At 40.4% G+C, this 18,819-nt stretch overlaps 1 protein-coding gene across 1 annotated transcript; it reads right to left on the reverse strand.

Annotated features, from left to right (window-relative positions):
• Positions 1-293: 293 nt before the first annotated feature.
• Positions 294-18,819, reverse strand: fntb (farnesyltransferase, CAAX box, beta). Its single transcript, XM_018682564.2, is given in 13 exon segments — positions 294-806; positions 2,106-2,220; positions 2,402-2,513; positions 3,401-3,533; positions 6,207-6,336; positions 6,434-6,520; positions 8,103-8,186; positions 9,613-9,716; positions 9,718-9,760; positions 12,460-12,551; positions 13,345-13,417; positions 16,679-16,743; positions 18,581-18,819. Coding segments are annotated over 13 exon segments (1,311 nt in total). The 5' UTR covers positions 18,680-18,819; the 3' UTR covers positions 294-632.

Below are 18,819 nucleotides of genomic sequence, written 5' to 3' on the forward strand. Positions count from 1 at the left end.
AGTAAGACTGAGGGCATAAATGCACTTTTATGTCCTATTATGTAACAATTCTCCCCTTACACTAGAGTAGGTTTTTAAGCTATGTGGTCAGGAGCAAAGAACTGGATTAGGACAGGATTTGTTGATTTTTTTTTTTGTCCTCTATGACTGTAAACTGAACACTGTGCTGATACTGTGCAGATGTTACTGATGCTTGTTTATTTGACCTGTTTTGTTTGCCTGTATTTAAGTTATAATGTGTTTGAAATATTTTACCAACATATTTAGAAGTCATAAAGCATTTTATAACACCATTATGAAAAGCGCTATATAAAGTTTTATTAACGTTGGTCATACTGAAACCTTATAAAGTTTCACTTTTATTTCAGAGAATGAAAACAATAGGCATTGCAAGCAAAAACCCAACTGTATGCAAAGCTGCCCGCACATACAACTGTTGAGCCTTAATCTGGGCAAACTCCACCCTAAACTCCAGCCCTTGTTTCTACAGGGGGTCTACCATCCTGCTGGTTCTCGGGCTCGTCCATGTCAGACCTGGCTTCTGTTTTTTTTTGTTTTTTTTTGCTGGTTCGAGTCCTTTCCCCAGAGCTGACTGGTTCACAAAGTGTGACGTCTCCGCTGAGGAGGACTAACTAGGACTGATGTTCGGCTGATCCAGGGGCAGCCGCGGCGGCGGGGTCCGACGGTCTGTTGTCAGCGGTGGCTCCTGGCTGCCTGTTGTCCTCAGGGACGGGAAGCCGGTGAAAGTGCTGCAGGGCCAGAGCCACCTTCTCTGGACAAATGTTGTAAACTGGATGAGTTGGAGCCTACAGGGGAGAAGAAGAGGAAAACAAGGCATTTATTACAACACATGTTTTTTAAAGCATCAATTTTCTCTTATTTTTTTGACCTATTTTCTTTCTTTTTAAGCACGTCATATGTTACTCAACTGTCCCAAACACTGAATCTAATTTGGTGTGAGTGTAATTATGGTTTAACTATTATACAATATGTCTGAACAATGACAGTACTGTTAATACTCCCTCCACTCTCTGTGGACACTTCATTGATTTCTGAGAATGAAACTGGAGAGTCACTGTATGCAGTTGTAAGTAAAACTCAATAATCTAAAAAATATTTTTAAACTAGTTTGAACTGGAATAAAAACGAAAATATCCAACTCTTCTTATCTCCTGTCTGCATGTATGGAGGCAGACAACATGTCTCAGAAATAATATTTTAGACAAAAAACTGAGTGGACAGAAAATCAAGAACATATGTAAAACAACACTACCTCTGTAACACCTTTTCGTTGATAGTTTGTGGAGGCGGATGAGACATTACAATACCATCTAATGCAACACCACCTCTGTGAAATACAAGCTCAAAAACTTCCAGAGTTGAATCAACACCTTTCTCAAGAACAGAGGATGCTACTTGCCGCAGGGCTCATATAATGAATTGTTTAAATTGTACATGTTTTCTGATATTCACTTCATCAATGTGGCTGCTGAGAGCTGATTTAATGTGCATGCATAGGGGAACAGGCTTACTGCAACCAACTGTCAGTACCAGTAATACAACAGGAAACAGGAAAATAAAACCAACACTACTGCTGTTGCCGTTCACATCTTCAAGCGTAACCACACGTCATTTATCTTACTGCTTGACTTCTCAACTCAACCCAACATCAAACATCTGTCCGTGCGTCTTGTTTTAGACTTCTATCAAAATGAAGCCGGATCAGAAAATGATCCTCTCTGACCATGAAACTGAAAATACAAGACGTCTGAAGAGCAAAAATAAAGAACAAATTTACCCCACAGTTAATTTAATAAATGAAAAAATCTGATCTTTGTATTCACATGAACCAATACACTACTCAGTATAGCAACAAGACAGGCCCTCCACCTGAGTCAGCTGTGACACCCAAAATCGCTGTATAATAAAAGTCTGCTACACCAAGTCTCCAAAGGTTTTTTATTTACCTTTATCTGCATATGTTCTGTAATTAATGTTGCATATTGGACCAAACTATACACAAATATTCATGTAACATTGCTGAGCCTGTGTACTGTCTGGACTCTTTTTGTTTCTGATAGTAAATTCATTTATCTACTCCTCACCAGTCTGTTCTCCTCCCTGCCGAGGATCATCTCATGATGGAGGTCCATGTTTCCAAAGTGCTGTGCTATGGAGAGGCCGCTCAGGCAGTAACACGTGTGGTAAAAGTCTCTGGATCTGGACACACAAGAAGACACAACACAGGTCTGTGACGTATAAATGACATGCCTGAATAAAACCACGTGAATCGTGTTTAACAGTGTAGAGAGCGTGTGCTGCTGCTGCCAGTCTTTATGTTGTCGTAGTGTGTGTGTGTGTGTGTGTGTGTGTGTGTGTGTCCAGATGGTGTGGTACTGACTTGCCAGGCTTATCCAGAAGGCCCCCTGTTGGGTTCTGACAGCAGAGGAGGATGTACTCCTGCAAGGCCTGCTGCTCAAACATCCACCGCTGCCGACTCAGCTCTGACTCTCCTGCACACAAAAACGTAGCTCAGTCAAACACAGAACTCATGGCGACGACATACACAGAAACATAAGTCAGGACATTTTGGGCTCAGTATGTTAAGATTAAATGATTTTGGATCAAGCGCAAACATTCTGTACTTCAGTTACTTATCTCTTGTCTTTCTGTTACATGATGCATTTTATGAGCTGTGCTAAATATACATAGATAGACAGATATTTTCTGTAAATGGGGGTATGGGGATGTAGAATGTGAGTGAAAATCAGTTTAAAGCTAAAAAAAAGGGCATTTCTGGTAAAGAAACTGAAAAAAATGATGAGCCCATATTCATTCTCTGCAGCTTTAACAATGTCAGAGTTTAATGCCCAGAGCGTATCGCATTAGTATTCAGTGTAACACTGTGACATGCAAACCAGCACAGGAAAAATTCCACTAAAAAAAACAACTGGAGCTCAAACCAATTCCTCCTTACAACAAGGCAGCTGACCACAGACACTGAGTGAGTTTACATTAGTATACAGGATATGAGTCTTATCCTGGTTTTGAGCTGATTTGGGACATGACGTTTACATGGAACATGAGAAATCTGGTTACTCATATCCCTGTACGCATGATCATAACAGTATCCAGGTTTCTGATCATGTGACTGCAGGTGCGTAAGAAACCAGGATGAACTGTTCATATTCAACAGTATTCTGATTTCAATTACAGTACTAGATTCTCAGGCCTGGTGAAGCTGTTTTCACTGAAAATTCAACTGATATCAATTTGACCCTTGAGGGTAATGATTTGGAAAATTATGAAGCCTCTGGGTATTTTATAACAGCATTAAAAAAAAAAACAGACCTAATCCGCATCACGTCTAACCTCAGTGACGTGACCACAGATACAGTACCTTCTTTGAATAAGGCTCTGTGGAGTAGAGGCAGGAGTCCAGCCTGCCAGAAAGAGTAGCAGCCGTCCACCAGTTTATTACAGCGGCCCTGGAAGCCTCCCTCGAATCGCATCTGTCTGCTGACCACCCACCGCTGGGGGAAGACGCACGACAAACACACATTTAAGATGATTTAAAAAACAAAAACAAAAACATGAGGATGTTTAACTCTGATCTCTCATCTACCCTGAAAACCAGTGACAGAAAAACCCCACAGGATCACACAGGACGAGAGGTGGAGATGTGGAAGAAGGGATGAAGGAAGAGCTGTGTCTTGATTTTTTTTTTAATTATTCTTTTTAAATGGGAAGGAATTTGCCGTTTCGTTGCCATGGAAACCACTAATTGGTGCACATCCAGTCTGCTCAGCTTGGATTGAGTAATTATGGGACACTGGGTTTAATACCAGCTGGGGTCTAGTCTTGTCTGCGGAAGAGGCAGGATGATGTTTAGCTTATTAACGTTAGTTTGCGGCTAAAAAAAAAGAAAGAAAGAAAGAAAAAAGAAGATGCAACATTTTTAGTAAATAAAGAAAAGTTTAACACAGAGGAGGAGGCGGTTGAGGATACTGAGCCTTGCTGAAACTGAGCCACAGCAGCTTGTACCCCCTCTTACAAGCACCAGTTCCCACAGAGTAGATATACATACACTCAAATGAAGGACAAAGGAAACGCACTTTATAAATATGCATCATGGTCTATGCTTTGTGGTTCATGCTGGCCTTCACACATACTGCAAACACACGAATAACTCAATGTGGACATCGGGTCTTTGATCAGTCATCTACATCGTAAATGCTTCACGCATTGACTAGAATAGACAGACTGGTCATTCTTTGTCCAGGCTGCTCTGTGGGAACATATTGCTTCCCTTCCTCTTTACTTGACAGGTAATGTGTGACGCTGTCCTCAGCAGCTCCGGTGCAATTTCTCATAGTCAAATGACGCAGCTACATGAATCTACGACGTGAATCTCTTCTGGATGTTAATGATTAATTCATTCTCTCAGAGACGAAACTGGGACTGTTTTTGTGCAGTGACTCATCCTACATCACCACATAAAAAGAAACTTCATGAAAGACATTTTCTGTTAGTACCCACTCCAACACTGCATAATTTTAAGGAAATAAAAAGTCTCTCAAAAAAAAAAAGCTGGGAGCTCAGAACCTTGAAAAACTCATTATCATTGTGGTGCTATAAATCAGATGTTTCCTGATGTTTTCAGACACATCTATTGATCAGATTAATGTGAATAAATTTTGCAATAACCATATTTTGAACATCAGGGCTGCAAATTATGATTAATGAATGAATAAATGAATAAAATTATTCATCACCTATAATACAGAGAAAATCAGCAAATCCTCACATTTGAGAGGCTGAAATGTTCATTTTTAAAAATGTTTTCTGCTTGATGAACATTAATTCATCCATTAATTTTCACACTAATAAATCATTGCAGCGCTCCTGAGCATAACAGCCTTTATCTTGCTGTCTCTGCTGTGAACCAGGGACAGGGTGCTGTGCAGAGGAGATGAAGCAGGTGAGTCATGCTGCTGTAGATATTCTCGACCTGGTGTCGACTTGCAACCTTTGCCGCACCACCGACAAACCCATCTCTGCTCCCGCCTGGCACCTCCAGCTTCACTGACGCTCGGGTTAAACCACTGTGACAGAAATCCATACGCCGGGGGGTCTCAAGGGGGGACAGACAGGCGACACAGGACACCTCAGAGTGCGTGATCCTGTTAACCTGTGACACTGTCTGGGCGTTGAGTTGAGTTTTACTACAGAGCTGAGAGGCTGTTTAAGGAAGGAGGGATGTTTTAGCAGCCTGCTAACATGTGGGGAACAGGTTTTCTGGGCCGTCACATGCAAATTTAACTTTATTACCACACTGAATTTGAATACGTGTCAAAGTATGGACGGCAGTTGGTGCGGGAGTTCTGTAGAAACTGAATTTTAAATCGTTATTTTTCCAAAACCAATCACTGAAAACACTGATAAACTGTCTCTGAACGGGAGCTGTGTTTCTCCTTTCAATAAGAGAAGTGCAAAAATGCTGCAGGCTGGCCTCCTGGTGACACACCATCCCTCTCTCTTTTTCAGATGACCTTAAGCTTTGTGTCATTGAGCATCTGCCCTGCTGCAGAGTCTCTAAGCAAAGCTCTGTCCATACTAAAGCCCCCGGGGCTGCTGTTCTGATCTCTAACTTCTCTGGAAGTAGACAAATGACAAGAGGATTTCCCTCTGGGGATAAACTCTAAATCCTGATAGTCGCAACACGAGTCACTGAGGAAAAGCTGATGGAAACTTTGTCCTCTTAATATGCCAATGAAGAGCTGGGTGGCTACACACATACACGACTAAAATGAAATCTCGTAGAGGTACTGCCTCTTAAAGGCTGTACGAGACAGAGAATGTTACTGAATGTACATCCGAGGAAACTCATCTCAGGTGCAGGACGAGCCAGGCGTTATCAGTCGTTTTACTAAATGGAATCTCGCTTCAGGTCATAACGCTGTATTCTTATTTCCATCACATCTGTGTGGGTCTGCTTGCTCCCTCACAGCAGCCTATAACAAGGATATTACTTCAGCACAAAGGCTCTTTTGTGACTGACACGGATAGCATCTTTTCAGGACTCAGGCCAAACAGTGCCTGAGGTGACTCTGAGCATGAGGTGTTAACCTTAAAATCTATAAAAAAAATAAATAAATAAAAATACCCTTAAAAAAAGGAATGTCATATGGGGTTGCTCTGCTCACCAGCAAGGCTTTGAGATCCAGCATATGTTCTTTGCCCAGGATGACGAGGGCGGCCGTGCCACAGAAAGTGTAGCCGCCGTGGGCCTCCAAACCTGGCACTCCACTTAGACCGCCCTCCCAGTTCTGACACCTGGATGAAAGGGGAAATAAAACACCCCCTTGATTATGGAGAAACAGTGGAACTAAACAGGTCAACAATACACTGCTGTGGTGGTGGTTTGCTGTACCTGAGGATCCAGTTGGTCGTGTCCTCAAACAGTTTAGGCGTGAGGATGTTTGTGAGCGATGCTACAGAGGCTGCACAATATGCGCTCCTATGAGAGGACAAAACAGGGACACGTTGATACACATCAACAAAGAGAGACGTGGCTGAGCAGGAAGTTTGCTTTTCCTACACTTACATGTTATCTCCCAAAGCATTGTATTTTTAGACTGCCAGCAAAACAAGTATAAACATCCATTTTGTGTCCACCTGTTTTATTGTCAAGTCAGTCTCACCTTGTACGTACTTGGAATTGAATTTGAGGGTGACAGCAAAAATATTTAAACATGCATACTCCTTTAGAGAATGGCAGCACTGCTTCTGAGTCGCCACCTATGGTTTGTACAGAGCATATATCGAAAGTATATGTATGTCTAAAAATAATTAATCATCTCTGAGATGGAAGATAAGGTTGGTGTTGTGTGTTTTTATTGTCAGCAAATCTCATGAAGAGATAATACAGGCACACAGACGTCCCAGCCTTTATTCTTCTTCAGAGAGAACATAAATCTTTAAAAAACAGGTCACATATAAATAGATTCAATATTTTTTTTTTTTATTTATTTATTTTTAAAAAGCTCAGTAACTTCCTAAAATGGTTGGGTTTAGCAAACATTTTGCTGGGTACTATTTTCAGCTGTGGATGAATACACATTTAGAGGTCTACTGAGTATTTGCAGCAGCAGGATGGAGTATGTGGGACTGAGTGGCAATGAACTACAGTGTTCATCATTATGAAGAAACATGACATGTTTTTAATAGCTTTTGGACAACTATGTAGGTCTGTGGCACAAAGGAATAAGATGTTTCCAGGGTAGTCTTAGGTACATATATTAAAAATACACAATAAAACACTCTTTTAAGAGTTGAGATTCTCCAGCTTCTCCGGCAAACAGACCCATTTTAAAACCCACTGGATTAGCTCACAAATTCAAGTGAAAACATGGCTGCATTTTCTAGTTTGTAAAAAGTTGACATTTTGGAGGTTTGTGGTTTTTATAGGGGCACGACTGATAAGCAAAGAGCTGAATAATACATAATGACAGCGGAACATTAATTGGTTGGCAACAGATAACGGACTCCTGTGAGACTGAAAAAGTAACTCTGACTTCTGAGGTTCTTTGTTGGAACAGAAGACGATACCTCAAAGCTGCTTATTAAAAAACCCACTGCCCCACATAGGAGATTCAAAGTGAGAAAAGGCAACACACACACACACACACACTCACAGAGAGTAACTCAAATAACATAAATCCACTCTTATGCATGAGAGATGTGGGTATTTCTCCTCTTTTCTATCAACACCAAGAAGAACAAAAGAGCATAAAACATGCAGAGGGAAACTGAAAGAAAGGACGTTCTTTTTCAAAAACGTTCTACTTATTTGATGACAAGAAGAAATTTAGCTGTAAAATATTTGGACTTTTGTACAACAATGCAAAATACTGAATAAGACTGTGGACACAAAATGTTTGGTTTTTTTAAATAAATAATGTCTTAATTCTGTGTTTTTCATCCTATCTGATCTTTCTGTGCCACGCCAACAAAGCAAATGCTCAAATTGGGTAAAGATGTGAAAATAGAGGAAAGAGGCTAGAGGGTGGAGGATGTAACATTATCTTCTGGGCTCTCACCTGACATCCACCTCGCCTCCAACATGCATCACAAACGAGCCGTCTGGCTGCTTCACTGACCATAGGAAATCTAACAGCTTCTCCCTGGAGAAAGTCAGTAAAGGAGGAGAGAGAGAGAGAGAGAGAGAGAGAGAGAGAGAGAGAGAAAGGGTGATTAGGAAAAAAAGAGAGAGAGAGAGAGGTTGATTAGAAAAAAAAGGAGGAGATATGTGAAGAAATGGCGGTATGGATAGAGGGAAAGAGATAAAGCAGGGAGAGAACAGAAGGGAGGAGGTGGGAGGCAAGTGGAACAGTGTAAGTACTGCAAATTTAATAAAGCCCTAATGCAAAGTCAACACCTGCCAGTTTAAAGCTGCTTCACGCCAATGAAACAGGAATCACGGCTGGAAACATTAGTGGCTTCACCCTGTCAGTTTGGCTGATATAAACGCTGAGAGTAAAAAGTCATGTAAACACCGCCTCTGTGATGCAAATGGGTTTAATTAGCCTCTGGGTAAATAACATCTTAAAGAGATTTCTCTAATGTTCTCCTACAACTGTAACAACGTCATAGTTATTATAATGTAGTGCTGCGGAAAAATGGAATTTCACTAAAGAGGGTTTAAAAGCATCAATTAATAAATGAATGTCAAACATAATTATAGAGCCACCAATTAAAAGCTCTGAAATGTCGCTATGGTTTTAATGACACTTTGGGACATCAAATTCATACAATGCACAGTCCAGATCATAAGTATGTGTGTTCTCAAGACTCTGAGATTCAGCACATTCAGTTTGAAATAAAATAACAAATAATATATTAAAGTGTCATGTGATAAAAGGACCTCCCACACACTTCTGTCTCTGACTGATGTAAACCTGCTCAAAGCTGAGACATGGCACTTTAATGTAGTATTAATTATTTCATTTGAGAGTCAATGTACTGAAGCAGAGAGTCAGAAGAACAGAAAAATGTTGAACTGTTCAAATACTTATGGTCTGGACTGTAAATGAAAAAGCCCTTGTTTTTCAGTACAAAAACAGTGTGACTGACCCTTAAGGCAATTTGATACATAGAGTGTTGTGTATATCCCACTATTTATAGTACATTGTGCAACTCTGAGTTATATCTCTTCCATGAAGTCACTGTGACAAATTGCTAATCTTGGCATCTGAAGAGTCTTAGTATATCAGATACTCTCCAGATTTGCAGTGCCAAAGTATTGCTGACAACAAAACTCATGCTTTACATCAAAACCGCTGAGATGTTTGACATTATAAATCCACCATGTGTCCTCTTCTAAATGTGCTGAATTCAGCTTTTTATAGACAGAAGTCTATTTTCTGTGCTTTTTTCTGTTGTAATCAAAATGTGTTACTTGACTTGAGGATTCATTTGAACATAAAATATCACATGCATCATAGAAATGACAAAAAATAGTATAAACAACTAGTATAATAACAACTCAATCAGTAATTCTGTTTCCAGTCTGCTTTTCTATGTGTTTTTTATGTGAGGCCAGGACTGTACCTGTCTATAACATTATAGGCCTCTTCTGTGCCTATGATACAGAGGGCGTTGACAGCAGCATAGGTGGGTGCTAGGTGGGCATGTTGTCCTGGTCCCCCAGCGAAAACCTCCTGTTGGGCTCTGACAACGAGCCAGGAACTGACACACACTGGAGAGACAAGAGCAGAAGTCTTTTCAAAATGTCACTATATCAATATTAAAATATCAGACAACAAAAAGTAGATATTCAACAATGGCTTTCTAACCCTAACCAATGGAGATGTATGGGTTTAAGATGCAAACCTCATGGGTATGAAAACCTGAGTATAGAGTTTTTCCTCAAACACAAGTGAGCTTGTGTATGTTAGAAATCCTGGTGCTCACAAATGAGTGTGTCTATCACAAAACACAAACTAGTGTCTGTCTGTCTGGAAAAAGTCTGTGGGATAAACTTTAATTATCCAACAAGACAGTTGGTGCTCAGGATTTAGCTTGGTCTGCATAACAATACTATTTTAAAAATCTCAGATAATTACATAAAATACAGGACAGCTGTCTCAAAATGTATTTTAGATAAAGGTAAAAAATAAATTTTAAACAAGTAAGGCAGCTGTGATGAGGACAGCCTCATCTGGAAAATATGGCCAACTATCAACAACAGCAGAGGAATCTACAAACCTACAGTTTGCATCTCATACATACAGTTGACTATATGCACTATGTTAGGTTACCAGTTTTGGAAAACCTGTGCAGGCTGACTATACTTATTAAAAAAAAAGAAGAAAATATTTAAACTTCCCCTACTTTTCAAACAGAAAGACAGCTGCTAGATAGTAGAGATCTTTGTAGCAGAGGTTGCACAGGACATGTGAATGTGTCTAACTGTGCGAGAAGGCAGATGAGTCTGAAAAAGGCAGCGTGTTTTCAATTAACTTTACCCAAAAAATTCAAAAACAAATGCACAATGAAACACATTTCTTTCATTAACATTACTTGGACAAGCCACTTTTCTTACACGTCACACACAAACAACACTGTCTCAGTGCATCAGATCATCATGGCTCCAGCTCTGCATCTCTGGCCTGCAGAGCCACAGCAGACTATAAAACCAGCAGCACTGGGTTGGTTCCCTCTAGCTGACGTGGCACAGAGCACAGGCCATCTCAACCACAGCTTCTTTTCTCTTCCAGCCTCTGTGCACCGAGCTGCTTCTCTTACAAATGTCCTCTTCATCCCCCGCCATGGAGAGAAATCACAAAACTGCAAGCGCTTCTCGAGCCAACTGAGTTGGAAGGGGAAACCTACATTAACTTTGGCCAACCAGCCCCGGTGCCAATAATGACCTGAGAACAGTGTACGTTTCATGGGACAGAGAAAGCAAATCTCTTGTAGGTTGCATTGTTATAAACCCTTGAACGAGGCCTGTGTGTTTTTATGTGCGAGCACGAGGGCGTCACATTGGCACTGGGCAGTGCCAGCCGGTGTGTTGGCACGCCTCACAGTCATAATGAGAGAGTGGGTTGGCAGCCTGGCATTGCTACCCGCTACAGGCTTTGCAAAGTGTTACTTTCGACTGGCAGTAATTTAATCAAGTGACATCTCTGTGGCCATAACAGCAACACTATTTGAAGTCACGGCTGCATAAACATCTCTTAAATAATACACCTGCTCATTACTGCTCACAATTTAAGTTGAGTAAATACATCAGTATCACAGCTTCTTACATCAACACCATGACTATTAATTACTGTGGGTGTTTGATTACACAGGGAAATTAAGATGAATGGTTGCAGATAAGTTATTGACACTACAGGGGGAAGAAATGATTTAACAGTGGATTTTTAGAACATGGGAGGACTCCTCTGTTTGTAATGGTACATGGCATATACTGATTTCATCACTGCAATAGTATTTTTGGCCAGTGTGGGTAAACGTACAATATAGTGCCTGAGGTATGTAATGTAGCCAGAAGCTCTTTTTCAATACTGGTGCTGAACTGTGGGACAGCACTTTCAGTGGTCAAGTCAGAGCTTGTATCTTTCATGTTTTAAGTCTGTCTTTAAATATAATGGTTTATGCTGGAAATATCACTTGTACAGTACAGTGCAAAAGTTTTAGGCTCTTTAGACGTTTACATTCCTATCCATCACGCAGCACCATCAGCGAGACGTCTGATTGGTCCCTAATTTATTCTGTGGCAAGACAAACAGCCCAAACATACAGCCAGAGTCATAAATAACTCTCTGCATCTCCGCTTCATGGAGTCAGTGTGGGATTACATATATGAGGACAGGAGACACTGTGCTGAGCCTCGATCCACATAAGAACTGTGTCAAGTTTTCTTAAGATGCTTGGATCAACCTACCTGTACCAAAGAGAATTGGTGCTGTTTGAAAGACACAGTCTGGTCACAGCAACTATTGATCTGATTTTGGTTCATGGATTGATAAAACTATTCATGGCACTGTTTTTGAAGATATCTTCACTTTAAACCCTTCCACAGGAGTGTATACGTTTGCTGCCCTTTCTCTTGGATTGGTGTGTTCTTATAGATCCACAATCAAATTTAAAAAATGGTGTCAGAGATGGGCATTAGGATTATATATAATGTAAAACACACATTTTGCATCAACAACTTCTCCTCCTGCAGTTTGGGTGTAGCTGCTGCTGTTCGTTATCTATCAACAATTTTGCATTGTAGGAGTATTTATTTTTCTGCAGCATTTAGTAATTATGAGAACTATGCAATGGTAATAAATAATAAAAAGTATTTGGCAGTGCACAGGCTTTATTTGGCTTCATTTCTGCCCCTTGGTAGCAGTTTAGTTGTAGAATATGAGTGTGTGTGTGTGTGTGTTTGTGACTCACTCTGAGGCAACAGCAGAGGGAATGGGTTCCTCTAGTAACTCCAGACTGTGAAGAATCCAGAAGCAAAGCCACGGTCTGCTAGCATCCAGACACTACTCGCAGAGAGAGACAGATAGCACCACGTGCACACACGCACACGCACACACATCACATGATCAGCTGGGCATCAGATGACCAATTATAGCAATAAACGAGATAGAGAGATCAGATAGAGGAGAGGCCGAGGAGGAAGGTGAGAGCTGAGGCACAGGGAAAAACGTCACATCACTTGTTTTAAACAGCTAGTAAATATATGATATGCTGAATGTTTATGATACAAACAGTACACTGATGTCATGTCTTTTGTGCTGTTTTAATTACATAATATAATGACTCAGTTACTAATTTCCACTGCCAATTCTTTGCCATGTTTAGCTGAGACGTATAAACACAGTAACACTGCCACAGCACTACCAACACACTCCACTGTGAGTCTGACTTTCACTCAGTTCACTCTGATACTGAGGTGGAGGTGGGGAGAGCAACAAATTCTTTTCTCCCTCCCTCCCTCTCTCTCTCTCTCTCTCTCTTTTCTGGCAAGAGAGGAGAAAAAAGATGTGACCTTCCCGAAAGCAAACAAGCATATTTTTTGCAAAGTGAAACACAATGGTACTTCTATTTAAAGCAGAGAGAACCAATCAGGCACCTAATCAGAGGCGGTGAGTGTTACTGTCCTTCAGGTCAGCGCTGGTTATTACTGACACACTGGAACTGATGCGACCTCTGGGTGAACTCTGGTAGAAAACTTAGCTTGAAGAGGAGAACTCTGCTGTTATGTGGCATAGGGGCTATTCAACGCACAACAGATGTTTCACCACGTTGCTTGTTAGAAGTGTGATACCGTACCTCATAGGCGTCTGATAAATGACGTAAGCCCTTCTTGAGATATTGGTAGTGTTGTTCCCGCAACAACGTTGGCCTGAGGAACAAAAACAGGAGAGAGGGGTCAATCACAAACACGTAGCAGGTAGAGTACCAGAGAAAATGTCAACATGGACATCTGAGAAACAACTGAAAGACGAGGCTCGAAACACTCCTCTACTAGAAATGATATTCTCAGCCGCAGTTGTGTGTCAAATATAGTAAGCTCAGTTGACACACTTGTACACTTGTTTTTACTATTTGGAATATCACATGTACCCTGAAGTCATAATGCTGCAGGTAGTACAAAATGAAAAATGGTTTTATGTTTCAAATAATCTCACTACATGAGGTGCTCTATTTTCATCTTTTATTTTCCTAAAGTAAAAATGTGTCTGTATATGTTTTTTTTTCCTCTACAAAACACAAAAAAATGTTGATTTAAAAGTCAGAAGTACTGTAGAGTTTATTTTACTTCATTAGTTGTTTTTTTTTTAAGGTATTCCAGCCCTGCAGAAACCTAATTAGCATCTCCTTTTCATTTTATGCTCAATTTTTTTTATTCACTTTCAATTACCAGGAGAATATTCAGCACTGTCCTCATTATCAGCATAAAAGGAGGCTGGGTGAAGCAAAAAAAAAAAGAAAAAAAGACAAGATATTGTATCATTGTTCTTAGTGTGTATTCATTGTTGACTTCTGTGCATTTGCCGATGTAGGAGTAAGCACAGCTTAGGATATTTATGCTGTGATACGTGGCATTGGTCCATGTTATACACTTGTCCCTACAAAAATAAACACAGAATTAAAATAATATTTTTTTGATTCCCAGGGGGATGGCAGGTGTTACTGCAGCAAAAGATAAAGATACAAGAGGGCTCAAAACAGAGCAAAGGAAATAAGAATTAGGGGAGCTCTTCTAAAGCTGTATACAGATACAAACTCTCTAAGGCAGAGTATAGTGTAGGTATAAGAAAACTAAATCTGTACACATTACAATACCCTTGGTAACCATACAGGAATGTACTGTATGTGCAGTGATATAGTATGTGAACAAAAAGTATGAAATGCCAATTTTAACAAAGGTTCAGTTCCCTTTTATTCCTGAGCAAAATGACAAAAGTAGGTATTGACAGTAGGCATGTGAGCATATGCTCCCTTCCATGATTTTAACGTCAGCGTGCTTGTGCAGCTTTCACCTGCATCTGTATGTCTTTATACAGATGAGTGCATGTGTGTCTGTGAGTCAAAGGCAGCTGACACAACCTCCCTCCCTTGTTCTTCCTCACCAACCACCCAACCACCCACCCAGTCCTATGCTCTGCCTGCCCTTTTCACGCAATGTTCGCTACAACGATGGTAATTACACTCTACCTACACAGGGTTAGTCACAGATCACTGCCCAAGGTTTCACAGCGGCAATTCTGCAAAACAACAACAATCAGAGGGGGGGGCACAGGACCGACGCTAAGCAGCTAACAGGCGGTCCGCCCACCACAGTTATGCGCTTCAGATGAGTATTCAACTCGGCTGGTTAAATGCTGGAGCTAGACGGGGCTGCAGACAAGTGTGCATGTAAATTAAACCTATAATCTCAGTCTCGAGCTGAGCAGAACAAACATCTGAAAGAGAAAAGAGAGCAAATACTCCAATAAGTGCTACTGATACCTCACCATTTCTACCTCCATAAATCCTGCACATCATATCCATTTTACTGTCAGTATTAGGACGTTTAGCAAATTCCCTCCCATACCTGGATGCATTTTATGGGTGGGAGGGAGGGTGGTATGCATGGGCGTGTGGATTTCAAGTTGTCAACATATCTGATGAATAGTGCCTCTGTATTTAGGGGATGAGTAGGTGACTTGCATTTTGTATCTCCTATTCCTGTGGGATAAAAACTTGTAATGTAGGAAAATCAATAAAATATATCTATACACAAAAAAATCTCTTATGGGAGTGTGGGCGACGTCTGAATTCTGACCTCAGGATTTTTAAACTCCTGGCTGTGGCCCCATTGGCAGAAATGTTCTTCTCACATTTTTCTTTAATTAATAGCAGCAGAGAATTTACAGAAAATGCTGCTGTCCTCAGTATGTGGGCATGTAGAGTTTGAAATGTCACTGTGTTAAAGTGGACTGTTGCTGTTTAAATTGAAATGCAGTTAAAAAAAAAAAGTGCTCAGCCTTTAAGTATTTGTGAATTCTGTATGGATCTTTGTTTTCAGCCTATAGTATCCTAAAGAACTTCAAGAGATTTAATATAAAAGCTACAAAAACAGCTTCACTAAATAGTTTTTCTTACTTAGCACCACTGTCAAATAATCAAGGGGGGGGGGGGGTCATTAGGTCGGCAAAGCTTAACTGTTTTACACAAGAATTTGTTTTTGCAACATTCAAAAAATCCATATTTGACTTTATTGATATGGCTGGAAAATACAACATATCAGCAGCAACTGAAAATAAAACAACACATCAGTATGTTTCTGATTAAACTGCTGAAATTATGAACAGAACAGAAAATACCCAAAGCCTAGACGCCTACTTTTCATGACTGTAATTAACTTCAAAAACCTCCTCTCATTTTATCTTTTATCCAAATGCTGAAAGCTAAACACACGGCTTCTACTGATTAACACCCTTAATTTCCTTATCATACCATATACTGAATAAACACTGGCTGCTGTGCCAGTGACTTTCCGGTCCAAGCAGTTGTCATAGAAATGAGATGAGTCACCCCATTAAAAGAGGACTGATGACAGCTGATCGCGGGAGCAAAGTACGTGGGCTGATCAGCGCATCGTTTAGAGAACAACCATCGTACTTCTCCATGCAGCCATGTCTACTGGAAAACAGCAGGTGTTTGTGATTGGGAAAAAAAAAGACAGCCACAGCCAGTGAGCAGTGCTCCTGGAAAAAATGCTTCATAGCTTTTCAACATCTGACTAATTTATTACCTTCTGAGTTTGAAAATACATGTTTTTCTATACTTAATTTAATATGGCACACTACATAAAGGATTTTATGATGCTCTGAATTAGGGTCAGGCCAATTTAGCACATTATTATTGCAGTAATATCTAACCTAACAGAGTCACAAAGCAACTTCATTTCCCACATCACAGAGCAAAGACACATTTCAAGTTGGAAGTATTGTTACATTATGAAGCATACATTTCTGAAAATGCTGGGGGAACAGTGGAAAAAAGTACAGACAATTAAAAACTCAAGACAAAACTCTCCAACCTCAGTCACCTTCTGTGCATCTGTTTGATCAAACTGCTCATGAGCTGCAGCAGTGTGTTGACACTGGATACTCACTGTGGTAAGCTGTGTATTTGCTTGTAAACACTGATGACTTCTTCAATGCTGCATTCCACTTTTTTCTGATGGAAAAAAGAAAGGGCAGAAAAGAGGAGAGTATAAACAGTCATTATGAAGATCATGGTTATAAAACCATCCTTTCATCAGCCAGTCATTATTATGAGCTGAAAGCAGAGCAGACTGAGACTGACTGAAAAATAGAGACACTGCAGCATTTTCTATCAATAGTCACTGTGCGAAGTAAAACATGCGCAACACATTAGTTTTTTTTTTTAATTTTAGTAAGAACCTGGTGAGCTATTTGACATTTTTGCTGCCAAAAAAGATCCACAACACAGAAACCTGAAGCACCTGAAAGGACTTGAATATATACTGAATATAAGAGGATGGGGGAAGAGCCTCTTTTCATGACCTGCACAGTGTTTCTGATTTTTTTTAGAGTTTTAAAAAGTCTGATAATACATTGGGCTAATGTTCAGTTTTGATGTGAATTCTTTAATTTGGTTGTTGTCAAATAAGCGTCCACATATGTACTGAGCATGACATTTTACAGCTGTCAGTGCTGTCTGCTGAACTACACAATGATGACACTGTTTCTAAACGACTTTGAACTTCTCGGCGGCTGCTCTGTGCCACAGATGTTTATCAGCTCACAGGTGCAAATCAGCCGTTGGAAACACCGCAGCACATTTGCGTTGATGTCTTCAGTGTTTAACACGCAATGTACCATATAAATAAAAAAGAAACAATAACATCCTGTATATGCTGATTCTGACAGAGCGCATTGCAAACATTTGCTTCTTCCACATCAACATGTTTCTACAGACAGAATCTAAATGATGTTCAGGTCAATGGACTGGGTGGGATGTTCAAAAGGTTGTATTTCTTTATGTAATTCGTGTTGAATTTTAAGATCTGCTTTGGATCATTGTCCTGTTGTAGAGGCCAGACTCTTCTGAGTTCCACTTACTTATCTGACTAGCAGGACATGTGCATCCAGAATTTGCTATTTCAGAGTAGGTGGGTCGATCACTAATGTATCAATGCCACAAAGACAAACTTATTTAGTGTAACTGCGATGGTGTGAATGTGATTGAATCAATCACTTTGTAAGGTCACATCATGTACATTAGTTCTCTTATTATTGCTGCATCTCTGCTGACGTTGTGTGCATGTGATCCCTGTAGTTGTCCATTTGTTACACCACTGAAACGAACATGCCATTTAATCGTTAACTGTATGATCACTTCAGTTAAGTTTCAGGTAAATATTTGCTGGTTTAAGCTTCTCAAACGTGTTTTTTCTTTGTCATATATCTTCGTATCCAGATTCACGTTCAGTTTTGGATTGTTTGACAAAATGAAACATCTGAACACGTCTTCTTCAGATTTGGCAAGTCAGTTTTTTTTATTATGATTGTTTTTTGTCAGTTTAACGACAACACAACTAATCAATTATTTGAGAAAATAATTTACAGCTTGATCGAGAGTTAAAATAACATCAATCCTGACATCTTTTCCTAATGTGATAATACATTAGTTATTTTTTACCAATAAGAAGCATCGATTATCATTATATATGGGTATAAGTGATCCTGGCCCTGGTGTAACTTGGTTTATAGGATCTCCCACCCTGGTCCACCCGCACCAACAGCTAATTCAAGTAAATCCCATTAAGGAACAATGCTAGCTGCCTAAAAGCTCGCGGTTGCTGGCTAAAGCTCGGTGAGCAAATGACTGCGATTGATCATTTTTCTAATCTACGGATAAAGTCATGGGTAAAATATAAAAAGAAAAAATAAGTGTGTGACAGCTGATTCTCTGTCACACTTTTCCATCCAGAGTGGAAAAGTCAATCCTCGCAGCGTTAGCATTAGCCACATTAGCTAACGGAGCTCACCTGCTCCACTGAAGTCACCGTCTCCACCCCGTCATCCACGAACATCTCCGCGGAGTGGCACTCACTGAAACACCGCAGCGGAGTCGGTACACCGTCCATGGTGATCCCTGGGAGTCGGTTATATGCAGTGAAGCTGGAGCTGAAGCGATGCTGGTAGTTTGTTTTGATAGTTCGCTCACTTTCGCCGGACTCCGCTCACTTCCTGCTGGGGTTGGAGTGGGCGGAAACTGCGCGCGTGC

This window comes from Lates calcarifer, linkage group LG7_1 (genome assembly GCF_001640805.2).
Source record: "Lates calcarifer isolate ASB-BC8 linkage group LG7_1, TLL_Latcal_v3, whole genome shotgun sequence".
Classification (NCBI taxonomy): Eukaryota; Metazoa; Chordata; class Actinopteri; family Centropomidae; genus Lates; species Lates calcarifer.